At 46.6% G+C, this 26,856-nt stretch overlaps 1 protein-coding gene across 1 annotated transcript in view; it reads right to left on the bottom strand.

The window, feature by feature from the left end:
* Positions 1-1,133: 1,133 nt before the first annotated feature.
* LOC102474746 (neuron navigator 1) overlaps positions 1,134-26,856 on the bottom strand; it is a 108,471-nt gene continuing 82,748 nt past the window's right edge. The window contains exons 14-27 of the mRNA XM_014591931.2: positions 21,870-21,991; positions 16,304-16,500; positions 15,771-15,963; positions 15,515-15,683; positions 15,140-15,237; positions 14,606-14,698; positions 14,235-14,394; positions 13,372-13,607; positions 12,200-12,354; positions 11,993-12,064; positions 11,347-11,543; positions 10,733-10,851; positions 8,705-8,902; positions 1,134-7,790 (exon numbers count right to left, since the gene is read on the bottom strand). Coding sequence (XP_014447417.1) covers positions 7,695-7,790; positions 8,705-8,902; positions 10,733-10,851; positions 11,347-11,543; positions 11,993-12,064; positions 12,200-12,354; positions 13,372-13,607; positions 14,235-14,394; positions 14,606-14,698; positions 15,140-15,237; positions 15,515-15,683; positions 15,771-15,963; positions 16,304-16,500; positions 21,870-21,991 — 2,105 coding nt within the window. The 3' untranslated portion in view covers positions 1,134-7,694. The remainder of the gene's footprint in view (positions 7,791-8,704; positions 8,903-10,732; positions 10,852-11,346; positions 11,544-11,992; positions 12,065-12,199; positions 12,355-13,371; positions 13,608-14,234; positions 14,395-14,605; positions 14,699-15,139; positions 15,238-15,514; positions 15,684-15,770; positions 15,964-16,303; positions 16,501-21,869; positions 21,992-26,856) is intronic.

Genomic DNA, 26,856 nt, shown 5'->3' with positions numbered 1-26,856 from the left:
TGTGTGTGTGTGTGTGCCCAAGATCCCAAGAGGAGAATGGAGGAGAAGGGATTGCGGCGTGGCCATCTCCCCTGGGGGGGTGATTTCTCACCTTCTGTCTCTGTCTCTGTCTATCTGGCGAGTGCACGCCCTATAGCAAAAAAGAAAACTCTCAATAAATAAATAAATAGAAGAAGAAAAAAGAAAGAAGTGGTTTCCAAGAACCCTTGCTGTCATTTCCAAGTGGTAAAGGAGACTACTGAGCAGTTCATAGGCTACTCTCAAGACCGAATACTAACTACTAACAGAGAACAATAGGGGGTTAAGTCCCCTCCTCCAATAAGTCTTCCAAGAGAATGCTTTCTCATTTGTTTTGAGGAGAGCTCTAAACACACTCGCCACTTCCTGTGTTAAGAGGGCAGAGTTGGGTTGTGTTTCATAGGGAAAAGAGATTCTTTAAGCCTGCAATTCCACAATGGGGAATTACAATGTTCCTTCTTCCAGAGGCCTTCTAGAGACACTGAACTCCATTAGAACAGTTTCTTTTCTTGCAGCTTAATTTGCTTTTACCCCAAGGAGAAAATTTTGGAAAGTTCGGAGGATAGTATGTTTTCAAACATGGCGGCAGCGGGAACCAGCAGTTAGCGTAATGGCTATGTTGCTGGACTCCCACGTAGTCGACCGCGGTTGGTGTCCCGGACCCGGTGGCTTAAAACTCACACCGGGCGCGTGTGTGTGTGTGCCCAAGATCCCGAGAGGAGAATGGAGGAGAAGGGATTGCGGCGTGACCATCCCCCCTGGGGGGTGATTTCTCGCTTTCTGTCTCTATGTCTCTCTGTCTGTCTGGCAAGTGCACGCGCCCTACAGTGAAAATCTCTCCAAAAAAAAAAAAAAAAATGGCGGCAGCAGATTGAAGAGCTCTGACTTTTGGACTGGACCTTTTGAGTTCTGGCGAAGGACACTGTTCCCCTTGTATCCCCCACCCCCAACCAAAGGAGTCTGGAGACTCCAGCTCAGGATTGGGGGAGCAGACATTTGCAGGCAGATGGGTTGGGCTTCTGGGTTAGGTAAGTGACCATGAGGGGGTCTCACCTTCCATGTCAAGGGTAACAGACACAGAAACCAGGCAGAGAGGGAGCTAGAGAGAAGCAGTGGACGATACAGGAGATAACTTTATTGAAACGCAATGGCATCGAACAGATGAATCTTGCCGGGAGGAGACATGCCTGATGGACAGAGGGCCCAGACAGGGGGCCTCTGTGACGACAGAGGAAGGCCTCTTCAGCTGGCCCTGGCATGAATTTAATTTTCAACCAATTTGTTATATAAAATGAATTACTGAGGGGACAGCTCAGATCTCTTCATGATTGTTACCGCAACTATATACAACAGTTTGCTTTCCAGATTCGGTTTTGTTTTCTCTACATTAGATATAAAAGAGGGTAGGCTGAAAGAGGGGAGAGTCAAATGAGAAAAAAACCATAAACACACAGACACACATATCCTGATTTGGGGTTTTGACCCAATAAATTAAAAAATTATTTTTTTTAACGTTGCAAAAATTCCTACCATCCCCACCTGAGGAACGCCATGCATTTGAGAAACAGACTCCATCACACCAGCAGTGCAGCCTAAAACAGAACTGGAGGAGGGAGAAAGGAAAGCCAGCAGGGATTGGCATTTTTTTTTTTTTTAAAGATCGTTTTGTTAAAACACACACACACACACAAACAAAAAACATTAGGAAGTGGGAGGCCACTGCGCAGCAGAAGCCCAGAGACGGACTGTGGTAGGGAAGCTCTCACCTTCTGTCTGATCTTGTTCATTGGGCTCAGGCACAGGCAGGGGAGCAGGGAGAATCCTCGCAGATGGCCAGAGGGCCCGTTCCTCAGCCTTCTGGGGACTGATTTTGGTGCAATTAGTTCATACTCGCCTTCCCCAGGCTTTAGCCCTTCCACCACATGCTCAGCTCTGGAGCGCGGGAGACCTAGGTCTAGTATTCCGCCCTGTGCTTTTCCTAAAAGCTCTCCTCACAGGGAAAACACGCTTGAAAGAAAACCAATTTTGAACAGCCTAATCTCACCCACAGCCCCATTGCCTAGACTGTGCGTTTGGAACGATACAAAGCTCCCTTCGGATTTTTGTTTTTAAGATTTTCATCTACCACTTTGGCTGAGTGGTTCTGCATTCAAGTCCTGACGTGGGGAAAGGAAAGGATGAGCCTGAGGCCTTGGCCCAGTGCCATCCTCATCGCGCAGAACTCTCACCTGTGAGCTGAGCTGAGTAGGGTACTCAGCTGAGCTGAGCAGGGTAAGGGGCTTTCCTGGGATTCTAGAGCCTTGTTATTAGCTGCCAAGCGTAGGAAGGTCTGGCCGGGTTCTCAGATCCAGCTGTGCCCCTTATAACTCAAGTAAGGGAATAGGATGTTGCTGAGAGAACACGTTGTCATGGAAACACAAATTAGATTTTTTTTCCTATCCTATTACATAATCAGAAAAGGACTCAGAATAGATATGTATAATTCAGCAGACGAGCAATCTGGAAGAGAGCTCCAATTCCTTTCCTGTGTTAAAGTCCCTGGGTTCGCCGGGTAGAAATTTCAGAGGCTTGAGATTTTTCTCTGAAGGTTGTGTTCACTGAGAAAGATGCACATGTCCCTCTAACTTCTGCTCCAAAGCACACACACCTGTTCTTTGTTAAAAGAAAAACTTCTAAGGAGAAGTACGAGAAAGGTGACTTTGAAATTCATGTTAAAATCCGAATTATAACTTAGGACTTTCTTATGTTTGGTCCCAAAGCACCCCCTTGTCAGTATGGGGGCTCTGACACTAGGCTTTCCCTTTAAATGCTGAGTCTCAAACTGTGGTGAGCATCTGGCTGGAGAGTTTGTTAAAATACAGATTGCTGGCTCCTGTCCCTAGTTCCTGATTCTGTAGATCTGGGATGTGGCCTGAGAATTTCATTTCTAAAAAGTTCCCAGATGGGTGTTGATGCTCCTGGTCTGGAACCATGCTTTGAGAACAATTGCTTTACAGAATGAAGAACTAGTTCATCTACTTCCATGTCCACCCTTGTCACAGAGATTCTCTGGCACAATCATTAAGAAGAATGGCCGAACATTAACCTGGAAGGATCCAGTGTGCCCAGGTTTAATGTTCAGTCTTGATCTTCCTGCAACTTCCAAACTTCCAAACTTTAGTTTCGAGGCAATACCATGTTCAGTTTACTTCCACCTGAAAATCTATGGCTGGCAGCTCGTTTCTAGGGCTAGGTTGAGCACCCTCGGGGTTGGGGCAGCCCCTTATGTCCCTGATCAGATTGGATGAGGTCTTATGAATATGTAAGGCTGATTCAGCTATAAAGGACAATGCCTTCAGACTTTGGCCCTTTGGGATCAGTGTCTTTAAGACCATTGTATTACTTATGGGCTCCTCTGTGGGGCCATGAACCATAACTTGAGTAGCTATTAAAGTCATCATGAGAGCCGAAGAGCATCACAGCAGAGCAGCCATCTCCTCTGCAAATGCACATCTTTCATCCCATTTGTGGGGGCTGGTTTATGAAGTCTTATTGGCTTCAGCTTAGCTAATGCCAGGATTGGGGGTAGGGAGGTGAGAGTAGGATAAGGGGCTACATTTGGTGACTGGGGTTACTCCAGCATTCGAACCCTGTGTTAAATGTGTGACTAGAACAACTTCCCCTCCAAACACCTTGATCAAGAATCCTTAAGGTCTCACATAGGTATTTCCTTGACTCTGATTTGCTGAACTGGGATAGCATGTGAGGTGTTTGAGGAAAAGCAGGCTACCACTTCTCTCTTCCTACTCCTAGGATACTACAGGAAAGAGTTATTTCTCAGACCGGTGTAAGGGGGTAGCCTTTGAACTGTGTGATCCTTGTCTCAGGGAGAGAGAAGTAAACAGACAATAAGATTGGATCCATGAAAGGTCTTGCAAACCAGAAGGCAAGATGTGAAAAGAAAAGAAAAAAAAAATCACTATTTCATCTTAAGTTCTTAGGAGTATGGATAGATAAGTTGGTAGGTTGGTAATTCAAGACCAAAATGTAGTACACCAACTAATAAGGACTTCATGGCTGGGTCTCTCCATGGACTTCTAGCACATTCTCCTTTCTTGCTAACTTCTACCTTCCCAGTGGTTCCACTACATGAAAAAGATGTAAAGATGTTGCATAAAGATTTATACAAAGACAGATAAGCACCATAGAGCTGCTGAAAAAGCATAGATTTTTTAAAAAAGTATTCTACGAAGCCTCAGTAGATAGGAAACAGCAACAGCATTACGTGTGCATGTGTGCGAGAGACAGAGAAACACACACACACACACGCACACATACATACACAGACATCAGGTTCCATTTTAGCCTCCAGTGACCTAGTAATTTTATTTTTAGTGCCTAGGCAGACTGAGGAACAAATATATTGGACAAAACTTGTTGGTCATCTTCATCAAAGAAATGAGAAGGAAATGCTGAGGCCCCTCTCTTGGAGCTGTGACTCTCCCCGTAGGTTGACGTTGGGTATTGAGCCGTGTCATTTACTAGCCGACTTTGGTGAGGGACGGGGCTTAGGGGCTGGAGAAGAAGGAAATAGCACAGATTCCAATATTAGGTAGGCTGGGTTCTTCTGAAGGTGCTGGGAGTTGAGAATTTTGCTGTGGGACCCAATTTTCCCTTTTCAAGGGACCCAGACAGTTTGAACTAAGAAGCAGGTGCGTAGGTAGGAGAGAATGCTGTGGATTTATTCCTTGCCATTTATTCTAGGGCAGTGTCAGGGGAGCTCAGACTTTCTGCTTCAGAGAAGTCTGAGTGAGCGTCCCAAAGGGTTATAGCACCATGAGGAGGCTCAACCTTCTGCAGCTGCCACATGACCACAATTCTTTTCTGAGATGACTGATCCCCACAGTGAAGGGCCCAGATGTGCAACTGTAAACAGAGTCCCAGGCTCCAGAGGGAAAGCCACGGCTTCAATACTACCTGACAAGATGGGAATATACTTTCTAAAGGAAAGCAGGTAGAGACTCGGGCTAAATGTGGCAGTCAACGGTCAACTGATGGTGGATCCCAGGAACAGAAATGAAAAGCCATAGTATAAGAGGCCTCCGGAATCATCTTGCTGAGGATCCAAATAAAATTCACGATGGTATCCATGGTCTGAGGCAGTTGGAATGGAAGAAGGGGTCCTTCCCTCTTCTTCTCATATAGCCAGTAACATCCATGGTAGAAGGCACTGGCTGGGCAGCACCAGGAAATAGATTAAGGGTTCAACCATCAGATTAAGAAAGCATCAAAAGTCTGAGCCTTGCCATGGGACTGGAGCTTAGGATAGGTTCGAAAGAAGCTGAGGTCAAAATAGGGCCCATCTGGTCTTCTCTTCCTTCTAAGTTAGAACACCCACCTCTGGGGCCTCCCCATTCTGCAGAGCAGAGCCCTTAAGGCAGTGATTTCAGCACCATCCTTGAACAAACAGCCTCTTCCCACCACAGACTTACAGAATTGCATATTTTACAGCTGAGTTGGTTGGGGGTCTTCACAGCTCGTGGAATTAGCAGCAATAGCAATAAAAGTCTCCGGCATCGAGGACCCTGTCATCCCTGGCAGCTACCAGGTACATGCGGAAGCTTTTCTCTTTTTTTGCAGGGGGTGGGGGAATCTAAGCCAATCTTGTGGTCCTAAATGAAATATTCTGATGTTAAGATTCAGATGCATGTACTCCTCCGTTGGGTGGGACAGAGCAGTCTGGGTTAGAATGCCTATAGATTCTGATAAAGTCTTGTGCTACTTAGGAATCTGAAGAGCAAACACTTAGCCCAGGCTCATCACGTATCTCTGGTCTGCTGAGCTCTGAAACTTCAGCCCACCAGGCAATTCACCCTGGAATCTGGTCCTACAGGGGCTCTTAGAAAAGGCAGGAAATAAATTTGGCCACTCCAGACAAGCATGATTCCATAGTCCTTCAGGCTCCGTCTTAATTGATTCCAGATCTTCTGCCCCCAGTGTATTGGACATCAAGCTGGCTCCTTGGATTTCAGCTACATTTATTAGATGGTCCTGAAGGTCTGGATAACAAGGGGGTGTGCACTTAAGGGGGACATTTTTTAGTAGACTGTGAATTAAGGGCCCACATCTTCAAGTGTTGTTTGTGTGTGTATGTGTGTATGTTTGAACCTACTGACTGGTATACAGTGCGTACTCAGTAAGTACTTGCCAAATGAAGCAACAGGGATTACCAGACCTCCAGGAAATAGGAAAGCTGGGATCTCTTTAGAAGGCAGATATTAGCCACCAAGTCAGATTCTCGAGCCTTACTTTCTGATGGGGAGTATCTCACATGGATGGTCAGTCTCTTATATGTAACTATCCACTTGCTGGAAACAAATAGCAAGGGCCAGCTAGAGAGTATGGATTCAGTCAGGCAAAGTGGCTACCCTCAGAATAGTGCAGTAATGGGCCAAACAGCCCCAAGACAGAGGAGTACTTCCTGGATTTCCTCTAGTCCATGCTGAAGCTCCGAAGATACCTCCTATCACGATGGGGCTATGTGGTCTCAGGCCGGAGGTTGGCACTTGAGCTCCTAGGCAGAACGTGTGCTTTCTCAGAAGAGATGTTGAGGGATGTGGGCTCTTCTACTCCACCACTCCAGAGCCAATGCTTCTGGCTCACGAGTCCCAGGATGCTGAAGACAGTGGCGTGGCAGGCGTCTAGCTGGTCCCAATGAGATGGTATCAGACTCTCTGAAGAAATCCTACTTGGAATAGTCAAACTAATCCCTGCAAAAGCAATCCAAGCATCTCATTGGTCACGTGAGGAAATGGGGCCAGGGGTTGGGGAGGAAAATAAATAGGCACATGGGAGAAAACAATAGAAACAAAATAAAAACAAAAATAAAAAATAAAAAAGTAGGGTTTATTGACTCTCATGCATGTGAAATTAGAGGGCAGAAAGACAGCAGTCTTTCTCCGAAGGCCGTAATGTTAGTTGTGTGGTTTGGCGACTTCGTAGTTTTGGCAGCTGTCTTGTCAATGTCTCCTGTCACCCAGAGGGCATGAGCGGGCCGCTCTCTTTCTACCTTGGCAACTGGTTCCCCTCTCTCCAGCTTCATCTTTTTCTTTTCTTCCTTCCTTTTTTTTTTTCTTAAACTTTTACAGATTGATTTAAATGTTTCTTAAACCACATGCTTCTTTTTCTGGGCTCTGGCCAGATCTCTGGGGGAAGAGTTGTTGGCAGTGGAGATGGAATTGGGAAGGGTCTGCAAGAAATCTGGGGAGCTTTCTGCCTCCCTCAGATTATCCTCCGCATGACTGTCTCTCTTGGAGTTTTCACGAGAATCAGTTAAGAACTGCTGCAGAGATTTCTGATGTCTTCTGAACCCCTCCCCAGAAAGCCCAGGAGTTTGTCACTGAAACAGGACATCGAGGAAAAGACCCAGAATCATCTTTTCCTGAAAGTCACGAGAGGAGGCTAGTAAACGCAGTTCGGGAACAGGCGTTCCCAAACTCCACCCCATCAGTCCTTGCTAGGAAGCTCTCAAAGGTGCAGCACCAAGAACCTGCCCCTCTCCTTTCACCTCCTCCTCCCTCCTGGTCTCTTCCTGGGGCTGAAGAGCCATTGTTCTGAAAGAAGAGAGGGGAGAGGAGGAGCTAAAGTGGCTGATGCCAGTGATCTGCTGCCCTGGGGTGACAGTGACTGCTGGACCCTCAGAGTGTTGCCTGGAGGTTGGGATCCAGGATGGTTTCTCGATCTGGAGACTCAATGTAGTTGGCAGCTTCCTGAAGTTTCAGCAGCATGGCCATCTAAAGACAGACAAAAAGATGTGTTCATGAGAGTTGGGACTCTGGGTCCTGTGCAGGCCACAGAGGGGAAACATTAAAAATCTAGGTTGGGCCAGCCCTATGGCCTAGTAGTTAAGAGAGTCAGATCCAACATGGCCGAGTGGCTCAAATCACAGCCCTGGAGGTGTGAAAAACATGCTGAGTACATGTACATGCACACCCCAAATCCTGATAGATGGAGAAATGACAAGAAGGGACTGTGGTGCGACTGTGCCCCACTGGATGTGCTTTCTCCCCTCTCCCTCCCTCTCTGTTGTGCTGGCAAGAGCACTTGTCTGTCCTCTGGCAACTAAGAAAAAAATGAAAAAAAAAAAAATGAGTAGAGACAGTGCTAACATGTCCTACTGCTCTATGGCTTTGGTTCCTTCTCCTCCAGAACTTCCTGAGATTCGGGTATTTGCTAGAATACATCTTGCTGGGATGCAGTATTATGGAGCTTAAGTGACATCCCAGGCATACAATCTTCATAATCCAGGATTCCGATATTCGGAGGTCCTCAACAGACTCACTCTGGTCCAGCCTTGCTGGTATTCTTCAGCCTCCAGGCCCCATCAGAGTATGCATGGAGAGTTCTTTTTTTTTTTTTTTTTTTAAATTTTTTTTCTTCATTTAACAATTAATAATAATTATTTTCCTTTGACCCGAGAAAGAGAGAGAGAGGGAAAGTGAGAGAGCAAGCTGCCAAGTCCAGGACTTGAACCACGGTGCACATGTGCACACACATTTGGTGTGTTTTTCAAGCCACAGAGTTTAGGACTTGAACCATGTAGTTGGACATGCAGGATCCAGCACCCTTAACCACCACACCACCTGCTGGCCCTGATGAATTCAATTCTCTAACCTCTTACTTTTACCTTAGAATGGCTTCTACTCACCAGAGGGTCTGAGTCCAGAGAACTTGGGGTGCTGTCTTTGACTGTCCTCTCCTCAGGAGGTGAGGCAATGCTGTGAGGGCCCACAGTGGGCGGGGGGAGGTGGTACAGCTTGGATTGGTCTTGTTGGGCTGATGGCCAGGGAAGAGTGTCCCGGACCCACTCCACTGGGTCCTCCCATGCAGCTTTCTGTCCATGAACCTGGGGAAGGAGAAACGTGACTACCAGGAGGGGAACCCACAGACTAGAGTCTTGTTCATACGGTCTTGAGAGGTCCCACAATAGCATGCTCCTTGGAAATATGCTGCATACATGACAAAGGGTCCAGCCATTGCATCACAGTTCATTAGTGCTGGAATGGACTTTAATGGTCACAATGCCCTAATCTCATAGTCTAGTGGCTAGGAGAGCCAGATTACACATAAATGAAGCAGTTCAAATCCTACCCTTAGAGGCTTGGAAAAAACACCAGGTTTATGTGCATGCATGCCCAAAATCCTGACAGGATAGAAAAATGAAGGAGAAGGGATTATATTATTACCATGCCCCATTTGGGGGTGCTTTCTCCCTCTTTCTCTTTCTCTGTCTGTCTCTGATAAATACACATAACCCCTGGCAATAATTAAAAAAAAGATATCTTCTTTTTTTATGAAGTTTTTAATTTAACTTTAAAGAAAAATCTTATCACATATTTCATTTTATCTTAAAAATAACAGTAATTTAAGTAGTGTAGAGCAGAATGTATTATCTCTTATTTTCTTTTCTTTCTAAAAAAGTGATCTTGGGATCAGCAGATGGCCTAGTGGTTATATTGTTGGACTCTCACATGTCGACCGTGGTTCAAGGCCTGGACCTTTGGCTTAAAAACCAAGCCGAGCTTGTGTGCACATGTGCCCAAGATCCCGGGAGAAGAATGGAAGAGAAGGGATTGCAGCGTGGCCATCACCCCTGACAGGTGATTTCTTACTTTCCCTCTCACTGTCCCTGTCTCTGTTTCTTTGTCTGGCGAGCACACACATCCTAAGCTAAAAACCTCTTAAAATTTTTTTTAAGAATTTTTAATCTTATTTTATTTATTATTATTATTTCTTTTTAATTTGGAGAGAGAGAGAGAGAGAGAGACAGAGAAAGAGAGAGAGCGAGAAGGCAAGTGTCTAGGTCCCAGACTTAAACCATGGTCAGCTATGTGGGAGTTCAGCACCTTAACTACCACACTATCTGCCGCTCCCCTATCATCTCCTATTTTTTTTTTTTTTTTGGGGGGGTTTTTGTTTATGGGGCGGGGTGTTTGCCGGAGGCAGAGAGACAGAAAGCGAGAAATCATCCCCCGGGGGGTGGGTGGGGTGGCCATACCACAATCCCTTCTCCTCCATCCTCCTCTCGGGATCTTGGGCACGCACACGTGCCTGGCATGAGTTTAAGCCGCTGGGTCCGGCACTCAAACCGTGGTTGACTACATGGGAGTCCAGCGACATAGCCATTACGCTAACTGCTGGTCCCTTATCTCCTATTTTCAACAGATGAGGACACTTTAAAAAGTTAAGTAACAATGGTCAATGTAACATATTTGTTAGTAACAAATGTGCATTTTCTCGTGCTTTTTGAAGATGTAGTCTGTATAACAAATGGTATAATAGGGTTTTACTTCATTCTTAGTTCAATGATGTTTCTATTTTCTTTTCTTTTCCCCTTTTTATTTCATGCTAGAGGGTGTATGCACTCGCCAGAGACACTGACAAACACTCCAGGCATGTGTGCATGTGTGTCCAAAATCCCCAATGGAATGGAGAAATGCAGAAGGAATTGTGGTTTGGCCATGCCCCAATGGTGGGTTGATGCTTTCTCCCTTTTCCTTTCTCTGTCACTCTCTGGTGAATGCATGTACCTTCTGGCAATTAAAAAGGAAAAAAAGAAGGAAAGGTAACCTAACTAATCCTAGCTGTCCATGTCTAACATCAAAGTAATGTTACTGCCTTGCTAGGCAGGACAGCCTGACCTTGGGTGTGAGTGGAGTCCGAGGAAAGGGCTCACCTTGATCCCGTCCTTGGCTCCTTCCTGTAGATAGGGAATGATGGAGTTGTTCCACAGGTCAATGAACCAGGTTCGGAAGTCCTCAATGCCAATGGGACAAGACAGAAAGAAGCAAGGGCCTAGGGAAAAGGAAGAGGTCATGAAGATGAACGAGACCCTTGACCTCCCATGTGCCTCTTCTACTCGTCAGAGCCAGACAGAACGGTCTGACATTCAGTAGGTTAAAGGAAAATTAGTGTTTCCAAGGCCAGTGGGTGCTGACTGCTGGTTGGCGAGCTCAAACATCATGCTTTGTGAGGTAGGAGTGTGACAAGGGAGTGGAGGAAACTTTTAAATTCCCTCCTGAAAACTTGCCCTCCTTTTTCCTATTAATTGTGGGAAAAAAACGAAGGAGGGGATGACCTTTCTGATGGATGAAGTGATTTACCTAAATTATGGTGCCAACCTTCTGGGGAAGGCTTGGATGAAGACTCAAGTGGCCCTAAATCTGAAGCCACAGCTTGCAACTCCTTTACATGCCAAAGACTCCAGAGGAGAAGGGAGTGGCCCTCCAGGTGGTAAAGAAGGAAAGGGAAGCCTCCTCCTGACCCCAAGAGGGAGTGGGACCCCAGTACCGATGAGGAAGTCTGAGGTGCTGTGCTTTTCAAGGAAGGTGTGGAGATGGTACCACAGCTTGGGCACCCAGTCGAGGACCCGAAGCAGCTCTTCCTTGTTGGCGTTGATGTCGCTGTCGGACTCTACCAGCTTCCTCCGCAGGTAGCGCACCAAGAAGCCATTGGCTGGTTCCACATTGTTGGAGAAGGTCAGCATCCTGCCACCAGGGATGGAGGAGTGGGGTCAGTGTGGCTACATCCCCTGTCAGGCCATCCTCCTCCTCCTGCCTGCCTCCCACTAAGGATCCCATGGTTTCTTCCCAAGTGATAGTGGGACAGATGCACTCAGGGCATACCCTAGGAAGGCAGAGCTGATTCTTAAATCAGTGTCCCTCTTCAGGTCATCCTCTAGCCTCGCTGCTGTAGAGCAGGGTGTGAGGACAGAGAATCCTCATTATGCACCTAGCTGGTCTCTCCTAGTTCTGCAGTCCTTTCTCCACCCTATATCTGACATGGCACATACACCTGCTTCTCCTCCTACCCTAAAGGCTCTGGCTGCTTCTCTTCCTTCTGCTAATTATTGCTCCTCTGGTTAGAGCTCGGGATTTAACTTCTACATAGATTCTTGGGTTGGGTTGCGAGGTTTGTCCAGGACCATGACGCTTACCTGAAGCTCAAGTGCAAGCCATGGTTGGGTGTCATTTTTACAGGCTGATTGGTAGTACCTATGATATAGGGACTGTAGGAAGAAAGGAAGAGAAGATCCACTTAGACTTAACAGTTGCTCTCTACCATGTGCACAAAATGGAAAGCTGACAGGTTGGACCAGATTGGGTTCTCCCTCCTCCTGAGTTCGGTCTTGACCCCGGCTTACCACTTGTGATACTTGCAGGTGAGGGCCCCGTTGACCAGTTCACTGATGGAGCCTGCTTCACTCAGGTCATCCAACAGGATCACCAGCGGCACATCCCCAATTCCGGTTTCCCGGTCTATCTGGTTGGCCAGGTTGGAGAGATACAGTTGCAGATCCTGGTGAAGAAGACAATGAGTCAGAACTTAGGAATCAGTATGTGGATCAGCCTTGGAGAGAAGGATTTTGGAGAAGCTTTGCTAGTTCTGGATTCATCTGAGGCCTTTGGTTCCTGTCTGTTGCTCTTGGACATGTGATTGTGAAATGAGATCACTGCAGACTGATTAACGGTGGCTCCAATGGCTCTAAAGCAACCCGCTTAAGCAATGGCCCCTAAACCTCCAGAGGTGGAGAGCTCGTGCTATTTCCTAAATGGACTGTACTGAGCTGGAAGCACGAACTGCCATTAATGGATATGCCTCCTCTGTTGGGGAGAGCCAAGATTTGAACCACTCCCAAGTCTTAGATTGTGCTCAAGAAACAGCCAGAATTGTAAGTGCCTCTTCCCAGAAAGCCCAAGGTCAGAGAGTAATACTGAAAAGAAAAGTAGAAGACAGAAAATGGAAAAGAGATATTACTGATGGGATTGGCAGAGTGAGGGAGAAATGAAGACAATATTGTTTTATCAATGATCAACTAGAGGGAAAGAAGTTTCTGTTTTTTTTTTTTTCTTTTTAATTGCTAGAGGTACTCACCAGAGACAGACAGAGAGAGACAGAGAGAAGAAAGCAATCCCCAGTGAGGCATGGACATGTCACAATCTCTGCACTTCTCCGTCCTGTCAAAATTTTAGGCATGCACACACATGTGGTTGGTGTGTTTTCTAAGCTGTTGGAGTGGGAATCTGAACCATGGTTGGCCACGTGGAATCTGGCTCCCTTACCCACTAGCTACTGGGTCAGTGCAAGGGAAAGAAGTTGATCAGAGGCATGGAATTGTGTGGAGAAGGAGTAAAAAGTCTGAAAGGGGCGGGGAAGAGGGAAGACTGAAATGGGATGGCTGACAGGGAGGAAAGGAAAAGAACATTGAGGGAGGAGTGAGGAAAAGGAGAGGGGATGCAGAGCAGGAAGGGGCTCAGAAGTCTTAGAGGAGACTAAGACCTGAGCAAAGACTGCCAGCGTCTGGGAGGCAGCTACCTTGCAAGACTGTTGGTGCATGTTGAAGGTGCTGACGATGCCCTCGGTGACCTCGCGGCCCGAGCGCTCCACCAGGTACTCGGCCAGCCGATTGGTCAGGTAGGTCTTGCCCGTGCCACTAGGGCCCGAGAGGACGAGGCGGCGGTGCTTGAGCAGGAGGCTTATGTAGTGCTGCATCATTGGCTTGGGGATCAGTGTCTCGAACACCAGGCTGTCGACGCACTTCTCCTTCAGACCTGACCCCCAACCCAGAAAGCGTAAGTCTTGACCAGTGCCCTGAAGATAGCAAAGGACCCCAAAGAGCTTTCATTTTAATTTTTTTTAAGGAAGATTTTGCTATAGGGTACATGCTCTTGCCAGAGAGACAGAGATAGAGAGAAAGAGAGAGTTGGAGAAAGGAGGTGAGAAATCACTCCCCAGGGGATGTCTATGCTACAATCCCCTCTCCATTCTTCTCTCAGGATTTTGGGCAAGCATGCACATGTGTCTGGAGTGAGTTTCAAGCTTCTGAGTCCAGAACTCAAACCGCAATCAGCCATGTGGGAGTCCAGCGCCTTAACCATTATGCCACCTGTTGGCTCCCCCAAAGAGCATTTTTCCTCCATCTAGAAGCCCTCTGAAGAAACTCAGAACCACTTGCCCCTTGGTTCAACCAGAATCCCCTGACCTGTAGTTTTGAAAACTCGGATCTCATGTTTAGGGACATACTCTGAGCTAGAGGTGCGTGGGTGGGGCAAGCGGCCCAGGCATGGTGAAAATGTCCCTAGGAATGAAGCATCCCAGCCCATCTTGTTGAGTGGATGCGTGATGGATTCTCTCCCCACCTGCATGCCTTATCATCACTCCAAGAGGCAAGGACTGACCTTTGAGGGACACGGATATGCTATTGACACCTCGACGGCAAGGTGGCATCTCTGGGGGCTCGGCGTCCAGCACGCGTTTGACGTGGCTGATGCTGTAGCCGTGGATGGACTCTGTGCTCAGTCCCAGGGTAGAGGCTGGGTCCATTTTGGATATGTAGTCCTGATGGTAGAGAGAACAGGAAGATGGTGAAGGATGCTGGGAAGACACAAACACGGATGTCAAAGCCACAACTATCTGCAAGGACAAAGCAGCAGTGCTTTTCCTGTGAACCATTTCCCCAGGGAGCATCCACGGTCCCCAGGATCCCGGTGCCTGATGGCGCAACAGCCCTGAGGATGAGCAGTCTCTATGGGCCCATGTGTCCCTTTACCTTGAACACTTGGAACACGGCTTCATCCAGCATCTTCCAGTCCACTTTCCCACTGACCTTGCTGCATCCCAGGAAGAATTCCTGTTTTTTTTCCTGAGGGCCAAGTAGAAACAAGTGAGCCTCCATGCAGGTGACTCAAGAAAGGGAGATCCTGGGCTGCCGTGTAGCTCAGGGGTTAAAGGAGCCGGATCCCACATGTCTGACCACAGTTTGGCTCCTGGCCCTGTCAGCTCACAAAACACATCAGATACATGTGTGTGCATGCCCCAAATTCTGACAGGATGGGGAAATGGAGAAGAAAGGATGCAGAATGGCCACATCCCATTGAGGGGTTTTTTTTTTCCCCCTCACTCCCTTTCTTTCTCTCTCTGCCAAGCATCTGCATTCTCTTGCAATGAACAAAAAATGTGAAAAGAGAGAGGGAGATCCTAAAGGCCTCCGGAGTTGAGTGCTCTAAATTTGGGGGTATTTGGAGGCCAGATTTTCTTGGATAAATATGACAATGTTACGTTGGCTCCCACTGGAGCTCCTTACCCCTTTGATGATGTGCTGGGGGGGCATCCTCACCACCACCCGAAGGGTCACTTCCTCCTTTGGACCACAAGTGCTGATGCCATCCATGGGTGATAGGTCTGCAAATATCAAAATGGGCTAGTTGGTTTGGGGGCACCCACAGCCATCCCCAAACACGGCAGTCATTATCCTTCCCAAATAACTCATTGTTTGTCCCAGAGGAGAAACAAAGGCCCCACACTGAGAAGTAATTAAGGTCAAAGGACCACACAGCTCTTAGGGCCTCATGGCATCTGCTTGACACTAGAGAGACCACCAGAGCATGTGGAATGGTGCAATCACGAAGCAAACCCCTTTTCCTCTCCACCCTCAGGTGCTCTTCTCCCAAACAGGTACCTGTATCTGCAAGACTCGGGCTGAAGGAATGGGTGAGTGCAAGGCCCAGGGAACGGCGAGGGGATGATAGAGCAGATGATCCAGGGGCCTGCCCTGGCGCAGAACCTGATGAGGGGCCTGGGGCCACCTTCAGCCGGTCATTCTCTGCCTTCAGCAGGTCCACCTCCAGCTACAGCAAGAACAGACAGGGTGGCTACAGGGCTGGACAGACCATAGACCTGACTTCTTCCGGCTTGTAGCTCTGCCTGGGGCTGACCTGCATGTTGTGCATCGTCTCCCGGAGCTGGTCCAGCTGATGGGCCGAGTTAAGGGCCTCCAAGCGGATGTCCGTGAGCTTCATCTCTTTCTCCCACAGCTCGGAGCGCAGCTCTGATACCTCCTTCTTCTCTGGTTCCTCCTCCTCATTGGCGTGGAACAGCCTAGTGTGGGGAGCTGGGTGAGCAGGACCCCTGTAAGAAGGCAAAAGTCAAGCCAGGTGACACGAGGAAGCACTGGTTACTAGGGGATACTGAGATGCAGGGCTGGCAGTCAAGGTCCCTCTTGCGCGTACTCAACACAAGTGCAGCGGCCCTTGGCGCTCAGCATCTGGCACTCGTTTTATGTGGCTGATGCTGTAGCCATGGATGGACCCGGGGCTTAGTCCAAGGACTGCCTACTCCTTGGCCTCCTCTACCCAGGGAGAGATCAGTAGTAAGCTGCTGCTGGTCCAGGATCCAAGGGGCTTACTGCCACGCTAGGCAGTGGTTCCCACCAGCACCAGGCTGGGTGGCAGGTGGTGAGAGCACTTACTCGGTGCCATCGGCGCCCACGGAGGATGAGTTGGAGGACTTGATGGAGGGGGAGGCGGTCTCTGTAGACCCATGCTGTAATTTGGGGGACGAGGGGGCTGAGGAGTCCGGTGTGGCGATCTCCTCAATATCGGAGTATGAGGAAGCCGACTTGGGTCCCTTTTTTATACTGAAGGCTTTGTTGAAGGAACTCCGAAGCTAGAAAAAAGCAGATCCAGGTAGGGAGATGTCAGGGCCCCACTAGAGAATGGGGAGGACTGGTTCAGAGCTTCTGAGACAGAGAGATTTGAAGGCATGGGGTTTACTTGCTGTCCTCAAGCCTTCCTGTGGCTTCACTTGATTCACAGGATATGGACAGAAGAGTTCCTAGAAATTAGGACTGAGAGAGAGTGGACTGTTCTGGCTTGTTGCTGTTGTAGGCCATGGGAACTCCTTGGTTCTTCTCTCTCCCCTGGGGAAGTTGTACCTCTGATAGGGACAGAGAGAAGTCCCCAGAGGTCACATGGTATACCTCTTAGCAATTCAATCCCCCCATCTCCAGCAGGCCAATAACTGCTAAGCTAAAACCTCGCTCACTCTGGGCCTCAGGATGCCACCTCTGGCTTTTACTCATCAGCCCAGAGTCTATTCATCTCTTCACCCATCGAACAGAAGCTGAGAGCATGATGCTGTGAGGACCGTGAGAAGGAATCTGTGAGAAGGCAGTGGCATTGTTTCTTCATCTCTTGTGCCAGCCAACATCAGAATGACTAAGACAATCAGACACAAGCATTTTCCATTACTGCACATGTCCTAGGAGGAGGGCTATTTCCCTGCATTTCCTTAGAGTGGTTGGGGCAGCACAGCCGACAGCTTGCTTGACCTTGGTGCTGAAGATTGCAGGTGTCAGGGATGTGAGCCAGAGATGCGAACCAGGGTCCTGTCCCACACCCGTCCACATGCATCCATACAGCATGCATACACACGCACACGGGGTCACAGATGTGGAATGGCAGCAAGAGAGTAAAGGAGGGGTCAAAGGCTATAGGGGACAAAGGCAAACCAGATCTTTAGGACAGGGAGAAAAAAGGGGACATTTGCGAGTACCCTTTCTAACTGTCTCTCTTGGAACTGGTGGCGTGTGTGTTGGGGTTTCTACTCAGTAAGGCTCAGCGGAGGAGCAATCTGGCTGTGATGGGGGTGAATGTGAGCGAGTTTATGTGCAGCTGGCTGGTTTCGGAGGGCTCATTACCATGGAGCAGTCAGGGCTCAGAAGTACCATAAAGTTCAATTCTCTGTAAACAGGAAGAATCGAGGCTACAAAGGCCAGAGGTGACTTGCTTGGTATATAACTGAAGGAAGACACAGGACTAGAACTCAGGCTTCCAAATTTTCTTTTCTTCTCTCTTTTTAAAATTACTACAGGGAACATGCACTCACCAGAGAGAGATGAAGAAGCAAAAAGAGGAGGAGAGAAAAGGAGAAAGCATCCCCCCCAGTGTGGTATGGTCATGTCACAATCTCTTCTCCAATTCTCCATCCTGTTGGGATTTTTGGGCATGCATGCACATGCACCTGGTGTGTTCATCAAGCTGTCAGGGCCAGGATTTGAACTGCGGTTGACTATGTAGTATCCAGCTCCTTTAATCATTAGGCTACAAGCCTGACCTGGCTTCTAAGTTTTCAGTACAACATTTTTTCTATACCACTGCCTTCTGGGAAGATGTGTGTGTGTGTGTGTGTGTGTGTGTGTGTGTGTGTGTGTGTGTGTGTATCTATGTCTGTATGTGTATGCAGAAAGAGTCCCTATGACCACAGTCTGCCTGGAGCCTCTGCCTTCTAAGGTCAGTGAGAGCCGAGGAGAGAATAGTGCTCTGTGTGGAGCTCAGTATTCCCAAAGCCATAACTGCCAGATGTTTGATGTCGTGGGACTAAACAGTTCCAGGATTACACAAGTTCAGGAAACAACAGATTAGCAAAATGGAACAGAATTCTTTACTGGAGGTATCTGAGAACTTTCCCCATGCAGATGTGCACTGTGGGAAACACAGTGCTTCTCAAATGTATGCAGCGATGGCGTCATCTTTTAAGGAGCACCTCGATAGACTGGTGCTCCATGGAACGTGCATCAGAAAATGCTAATCTACAGAATCACGTTTAAATAATTACTCAGGCATTTCAGCCCCTTCTTGTCTGTGCTCTAGCCTGCTCTGAGCTCTGGCTGAGCTGGGCTTCTGCTCCCTGTGTGCTCAGACAATGTCTAAGCAAAAAGCATTCCAGCACATTCCTCTCCACCAAGCATGAATCCCACCTTGATTCAGTATTAACACCTTGCTGCTGTTTTTCCTGCTCCTATAAATACGGTCTGTCATCTTTACCCTTCTTTGGCATTTTCTGCCTCAACAAGCACTTTGGCACCATTGGATTTTTATTAATCTTGTATGTATATATTTTTTTCTCTTCCCAGCAATTCCATAGACTCCTTAATAACTGAGATTATATTGGGGCCAGCAAATGGCGTAGCAATTACATCACTGGACTCCCACACGCTGACCGTGGTTTAAGTCTCAAACCAGGTAACTTGAAAATTATGCCTACTTGGGACCAGCAGATGGCATAGTGGTTATAGCCGTCGACGGTGGTCTTGAAACTCACACCAGGTGTGTGTGTGTATGTGTGTGTGTGTATGTGTGTGTGTGTGTGTGCCCAGAATCCTGAGAGGAGAGTGGAGAAGAGATTGTGGCGTGGCCATCCCCCCCCTTGCTTTCTGTCTCTCTGGTGAGCACACATACCCTATAGCAAAAATCTCTCTTAAAAAAAGAAAAGAAAATCGTGCTGGGCCCATGTGCATGTGCATGCATATCTAAGATTCCAAGAGGAGAATGAAGGAGAGAGGATTGAGGTGTGGTCATCCGCCCCCCACCCCCCCGGAAGGGGTGACTTCTCACTTTCTTTCTTTCTTTTTTTAAAGAATTATTTGGGGACCAGCATTTAGCGTAATGGCTATGTTGCTGGACTTCCATGTAGTTGACCGCGGTTCGAGTCCCAGACCCGGTAGCTTAAACTCACGCCAGGCACCTGGGGTGTATGCCCAAGATCCCAAGAGGAGAATGGAGGAGAAGGAATTGCGGCGTGACCATCCCCCAAGGGGTGTGATTTCTCACTTTCTGTCTCTCTGTCTCTGCCTGTCTGGCGAGCACACGCGCCCTATAGCAAAAACCTCTCCAAAAAAAAAAGAATTATTTGATATAATTTAATTAATTAATTTTAATTTGACCAGAAGGGACAGAGTGAGAGGGAGAGAGAAAGATGGAAAGCAAGAAAGCAAGCCATCCGGTCTGGGACTTGAACTGCAGTCGGCCATGTGGGAGTCCAGTGCCCTTAATCACCATGCCACCTGCCAGCCCCTCATTTTCTCTTTTACTGTCTCTGTTACTCTCCAGCTAGTACACACGCCCTAAGGCAATAACGTCTTAAAAACAAAACAAAACAAAACCCAAACCCAAAACACTGGGGTTCCATTTTTCAGATCCTTCATAGCACTTGCACAATGGGGTCAGAGTGGAGTTCAGGTGTCTGGTTTGTGACAGAGTCTGGGTCCACTCTGTTCATCTAGGACTGTACTCTAACTCCCAAGTTGTCTTTGGAAATGCTATGGATGTTTGGGGAGTTTTAGGCTTTGGGGTGACTTGACTGTGTCCTGAATGGACACTCTCCCATGCCTTTCTCTGGTTCATCCTACTCTGGAACTGCCTCTTCAGGCTAAGCCCCACCTGAACTGGCCTTTGGAAATTATGGTCAAGAACATGTTGACCAGTGGTGCTCACCTAGTTGGGATGTCTAGATTTAATGGAACCAAAAATAAGAGGGCTCATTTTCTGGACAGGAGGAGCTCAATGTGACAGCTTTTCTAAAGGCCAGTTGTCTAGCAGGGAAAGACAGTTAGGGATCAATTTGGATTTTGCTTGACCTTCCCATTTGGTCCCCCGACCCAGACCACTCCTCTGTCCTCTCGTGGGGCAGCCGTGGATGGACCATGCAGTGGAGTGGGTTAGGAACTCTGGGTGACTGTTACGGTTAGCGTTCCATTCTGTTTTGTAGGGGAAGGGAATTGTTCTGGAAATAGGGAAGGTATGGCAAAGGGGAAGAGAAAATAAGGGAAGAGGAACTGTGTTCTCTTACCTCATAGACCTGGAAAAAAAAAAATAGGGATTTGAAGTCAGCATTTGGAAGGAGAAAAAAAAAAAGCAGCAGCACTTAATCACTCGTTTCATGCAGCAGACCATCTGTACTAGACAAAGCCGGGGCTTACTGAACAGGGGACAGAGGGGTGACTTGTCTCAATTTGGGGATGTTGTCCTTAAAACAGGCAGAGAGAGGAGCTAGGAGTGCTCAAGACCTGTCTATAGCTTGAAAAAACCATACACACACAGACACACTACCTCTGGGTCAACCAAAGGCATATAAAAAATCCTTTAGAAGTGATCTGGAAATGTCCACTAATACTTCTCCAAAAACTAAAGAAATGACTTCCAGGAGCATCTGGAACAAATGGCTTTTTAAATAAAATCTTCTCTCCATAATATAGAAGGGAGAGGGAGAATAGAGGAGGAAACTGACAAGACAGTCCCTTCTGGGTATTTTCTGAGCTTCCTCCTGTGGCCAAAGACCAATATGGAAAGCCCAAGGAAAACAGAAGAGTAGAAAGGCTGGGACAGGCAGGAGATGATTGGGGAAAGGGAGAAGTCAGTGGACCTTGCTCTGAGCAGACAGCACACTAGGGCTTAGGATCAGAAGGGACTACATCTTGGTTAATCCTGGAGAGCTGAAAGGGAAAGAGAAAATAAGGGAAGAGGAACTGTGTTCTCTTACCTCATAGACCTGGAAAAAAAAAAATAGGGATTTGAAGTCAGCATTTGGAAGGAGAAAAAAAAAAAGCAGCAGCACTTAATCACTCGTTTCATGCAGCAGACCATCTGTACTAGACAAAGCCGGGGCTTACTGAACAGGGGACAGAGGGGTGACTTGTCTCAATTTGGGGATGTTGTCCTTAAAACAGGCAGAGAGAGGAGCTAGGAGTGCTCAAGACCTGTCTATAGCTTGAAAAAACCATACACACACAGACACACTACCTCTGGGTCAACCAAAGGCATATAAAAAATCCTTTAGAAGTGATCTGGAAATGTCCACTAATACTTCTCCAAAAACTAAAGAAATGACTTCCAGGAGCATCTGGAACAAATGGCTTTTTAAATAAAATCTTCTCTCCATAATATAGAAGGGAGAGGGAGAATAGAGGAGGAAACTGACAAGACAGTCCCTTCTGGGTATTTTCTGAGCTTCCTCCTGTGGCCAAAGACCAATATGGAAAGCCCAAGGAAAACAGAAGAGTAGAAAGGCTGGGACAGGCAGGAGATGATTGGGGAAAGGGAGAAGTCAGTGGACCTTGCTCTGAGCAGACAGCACACTAGGGCTTAGGATCAGAAGGGACTACATCTTGGTTAATCCTGGAGAGCTGATCCCCACACTGAGGTGGAGGTGGCCCACCATGGTTCTCTACGGTTTCCTCTCCCAACACCTGTACCTACCCAACTCTTTTTTTTCTTCTTTTTTGCGTCAGCATCCTTGCCGCTGCCAATGCTGGAATGACTAGTGATGCTGTTGAGGCTTGAGATGCTATCTGAGGAGTTCTGTCTCTTGATCCGAAGTTCTAGGGGCCAAGGACAAGCGGGAAGAACACAGACAAGGCAGGTTAGAGATGACATGAGACTTCAGGCCAGTCTAGCTGCAAACCAAGAGGGAAGCAGAACCAACCAACTCCTATATCCACATTATTTATTTATTTTTGGTTATAGGGCACATGTGCTCACCAGAGCGAGACAGAGATAGAGGGAAAGTGAGAAATCACCCCCCAGGAGGGATGGCCACACTGTAATCCCTTCTCCTCCATTCTCCTTTTGGGATTTAGGCGTGTGTGTGCGCGCGCACACACACACACACACACGCCAGGCATGACTGTTAAGCCAGAGTCCAGGACTTAAACTGCTGAGTTGGCCATGTGGGATCCAGCTGCCTTAACCAACTTGGCAATCCTCACACATTATTCATTTTTATTCAATAAATATTTACTGAGTGCCAATTACTTTTTAAAAAAATATTTATTTCCTTCATAAGATCATGAGCGAGAGAGTTTGTGAGATAGAGAGAGAGAAGCATCTTCAATAGGGTCTTCCTGCTGTAACCCACCCCTCCCCACCCTGCAGCCAGTCTAGATCACAGCACCCTGATGGGTGTGCCCAGTGTGTTCAGGCAAACCCAGTGTGTGACCCAGAAGCCTCTGGCCTCTACATCCCACAGCAGTGCCCCTACTGCCTGTACCATGGTGACCAGGCTGGTCATTTTTTTGATATAGAAGAAGATGCGAAAGGTAAAAATTAGAGAATAATCCCTGTTCTCAAGAAGCTCCCAGTCTAATAGAAAGACGTGGCACAAAGTAATAAATCCTGCCCAGCTAGGCCTGAGAGTGAAACTAAAGTTGGGCCTCTACAGTTATTTTCCTTAATTCATGAGACAGCACATGCACATGAGTGTATGAGAGCAACAGAGACTCCATAGGGTCTGGTCATGCTGTAATCCCCTTCCTCTAGTCCTCCAGTCCTCCGGCCTGTGGGCTCCTAAGCATGTGCACACATGCCCAAAGTATTTTAGGCTAACTGGGCTGCAGGTCTGGATCTTGTTCACCATGTGGCATCCAGCTTCACTTGAGCAGCACAGCTGGCTCCTCTACAGTTTTAGGAGGACATCAACCTTACTATTTTTTTTTTTTTTTGAGAGTTTTTTGCTATAGGGTGAGTACGCTTGCCAGAAAGATAGAGAGAGACAGAGAGACAGAAAGTGAGAAATCACCCCCCAGGGGCATGGCCATGCTGCAATCCCTTCTCCTTCATTCTCCTCTTGGGATCCTGGGCACGCACGTAAATGTGCCCGGCATGAGTTTAAGCCACTGGGTCCGGGACTTGAACCACGGTCAATTACATGGGAATTCAGTGACATAGCCATTATGCTAATTGCTGGTCCCTCAACCTTACTGTTTTTTAATGATTTTTCCATTATGTCTTGGCTGCTCAATGGTCTAAGGCCAAGAATAACAAGCCATATTCCCTGAATTTAATTTGAACAAGCTTTAGGTTTTTTTTTTTTTTAACCTGATGAGTAGAAAAATCATCTCAGCTCAGCTCTTTGAGAGGGTTTGTGATGGCAGAACAAAGGACTGTGTTTGTTTGTTTGCTATAGGGTGCATGTGCTTGCTGGAAAGAGAGAAAGGGAAACTAAGAAATCCCCCCTGGGGGGGTGGCCATGCCACAATCTCTTCTCCTCCATTCTCCTCTTGGGATTTTGGGCACATGTGCACCCACATTTGGTGTGTTTTTCAAGCCAGAGTTTAGGACTTGAACCATGGTTGGACATGCAGGATCCAGCTGCCTTAACCACCACACATCCTGGCAGGCTCTGATTCACTTTTCTACAATAGGGCAAGAAAGAATTAATAAAGGAATTGTTTGAGTATCAAAGGAACAGAAGTTCTTCAGATGGGAACATCGGAAAGTGTATTAAGGACTGAAGAAAAATTATCCACAAAGGCATGGCGTAGGGACCGGGCTTTGCTACAAGACTGGAATGAAAGGTGCATAGGGTACCTACAGGGAACAGAGAGGTGAGCGTAGAGCCCTGAACACCTTTGGAAGCAAATGTGCTTTTGTGCCATAGATAATGGTCAGCAAAGACTCAAAGGCAAGGGCACAATAATATTAGATTTTAAAAACACTTGTTATTTTGGGACCAGCAGTTAGCGTAATGGCTATGTCGCTGGACTCCCATGTAGTCGACTGCGGTTCGAGTCCCAGACCCAGTGGCTTAAAACTCACGCTGGGCGCGTGTGCGTGTGTGCCCAAGATCCTGAGAGGAGAATGGAGGAGAAGGGACTGTGGTGTGGCCATCCCCCCTGGGGGGTGATTTCTAGCTTTCTATTGCTCTGTCTCTCTCTGTCTGTCTGGCGAGCACACGCGCCCTATAGCAAAAACCTCCAAATAAATAAATAAATAAATAAACTAATTAAAAAAAACACTTGTTATTTTGAAATCATTACAGATTCATAGGAAGTTGCAAAGAACTATACAAAAAAGTCCTATGCACCTTTGACCCATTATTCTTTAATGTTAATACCTTATATAACTACAATACAATGTCAAAAGGTTTTTTTTTTAAATTTTTTTCAATTTTAATAGAGCTTACTCTATTAACAATGAGAAAGATGACATAGAGGGAAACTAGACTAGAGGAAAAGGACTAGTTGGGTGGATATTTACAGTTCTAGAAATAAGGGCTGTTAAGTGCATGTACACATGCTCTCCATCATGAATAAAATAAATAGATTTTAAAAAGAAGAGGTTATAAAAATGATCAAGCTTGGGGCCAGGAGGTGGCATGGTGGTTAAGTAGCTGGATTCCCACATGGTTGACTGTGCTTTAATTCCTAGACCTTGTTTAAGTCCTTTAAAGTATTAAAAATTTACTTTAAAAAAAAAATGCAAGACTCGTAAACTGAAAACTGTAAAATATCACTGAAAGAAAGAAAAGACTATTTAAATAAATGGAAAAGGCATACCATGTTCATGGACTGTTAGATTTACTATTGTTAAGAAATAATACTCTTAGGGGCCGGCAAGTAGTATGGTGGTTGGGGCCACTGGACTTCCACATGGTTGACCACAGTTTGAATCCCAGATCTGGTGGCTTCCTTTCTTACTCTCTCTTTCTCTCTCTGTCCCTCTCTGGTCAAATTAAAAATAAGTAAATATATAAGTAAAATTAAATAAAATAATTCTTTTAAAAAAAAAACGAAGAAGAAATAATACTCTCTTGGGCCCAGCAAGTGTCATGGTGGTTAAGGCACTGTACTCCCACATGGCCTATCACACTTTGAGTTCAGGACCCAGCAGCTTGCTTTCTCAGTTTCCCTCTTTCTCTTTCTCTTCTCTGGTGAGTGCACATGTCCTATAGCAAATTAAAAATAATAATGATAATAATAAATAATTTTTAAAAAGGATTATTTATTTAATTAATTCTATTTGTTATTATTATTTTTTAATTTAACCAGTGAAAGATAGACAGAGAAAGAAAGGGAAAGTGAGAAAGCAAGCCACAAAGTCCAGGACTCAACCCTAACCCTAACCCTAATCTGAAGTTGTAGCCCTTACCTTAAACCATATATAAATGGTCAGTCATGTGGGAATTCAGTGCCTTTAACCACCATGCCACCTGCTGGCCCCAATAAAAAGAAATAATACTCTCCAAACATCAGATTTAATGTAATCCCTATCAAAATTTCAGCTGATTTTTTTTGCAGAGATTGATAAACTAATCCTGAAATTCACATAGAAGTACAAGAAATAAAGAAGCCAAAACAATCTTAAAAAAAAAAAATGTTGGAAGACTCACACTTCCCAGTTTCAAAACGCTACAGTAATCGGGGACCAGCAGTTGGTGTAATGGCTATGTCACTGGACTCTCACGTCAACCGTGGTTCGAGTTCCGGACCTGGTGCCTTAAATTCACACCAGGCACATGTTCATGTGTGCCCAAGATCCCAAGAATGGAGAAGGGATTGTGGCATGGCCATCCCCCTGGGGGTGATTTCTCACTTTCTGTCTCTCTGTCTCTCTCTTTCTGGCAAGTGCACGCACCCTATAGCAAAAACCTCTCAAAAACAAAAACGAAAACAAGAATAATGAAGTTGTAGCCCTTACCTTAAACCATATATAAAAATTTACTAAAAATGAAATAAAGAGCTAAATGTAAGAGCTCAAAATATAAAATCTTATAGAAAAAGGCAGAGTAAATCTTTATGACCTTGGATTAGGCAATAGTTCTTAGTTACAAGACCAAAAGTACAGTAACCAAAGGGAAAAAATAAATATCAAAATGGAAAATTTTTATTCTTCAAAGACGATTTTTAAGAAAGTGAAGACAGGGCCAACATATGGTATAGTGTTTACATTGCTGGACTCCCACATGGTCAACTGCAGTTCCAGTCCTGGACCTGGTGGCTTGAAAATCATACTGGGTGCATGTGCATGTGCTCACAAGATTCCAGAGGAGAATAAAGGAGAGACTGTGGCATGGCCATCAACCTCCAGTTACAAAGGACATGGGTTGATATATCTCCTTTCTCTTTAAGATACAAGAGCTTTGGCCCAGCTACCTTGGCGAATGCTGCTCAGACACGGTGCCCCACAGCCTGGGACCATATGAGACACCTGAGTTCAATTCCCAGTCCAACCTAAAGGCCAGGCGTGGTGATGTGTACCTGTAATCCCAGCAACTTGGGTGGAGGTGGTTAAGGCAGGAGAACAAGAGCCCAAGGCTGGCCTGGACAAAATAGTGACACCCTGTCTAAAGAAGAGCTAGATGTGGTGATGCACGCCTACAGTCCCAACTGAGAGGCTAAGGCAGGAGGATGGCAACATGGTGAGACTGTCTTAGAAAAAAGTACATACATGTGAATATAATATACAT

Source organism: Tupaia chinensis, unplaced genomic scaffold (genome assembly GCF_000334495.1).
Source record: "Tupaia chinensis unplaced genomic scaffold, TupChi_1.0 Scaffold000627_1, whole genome shotgun sequence".
NCBI classification, from domain to species: Eukaryota; Metazoa; Chordata; class Mammalia; order Scandentia; family Tupaiidae; genus Tupaia; species Tupaia belangeri.
This window is presented reverse-complemented; position numbering and strand designations above follow the sequence as displayed.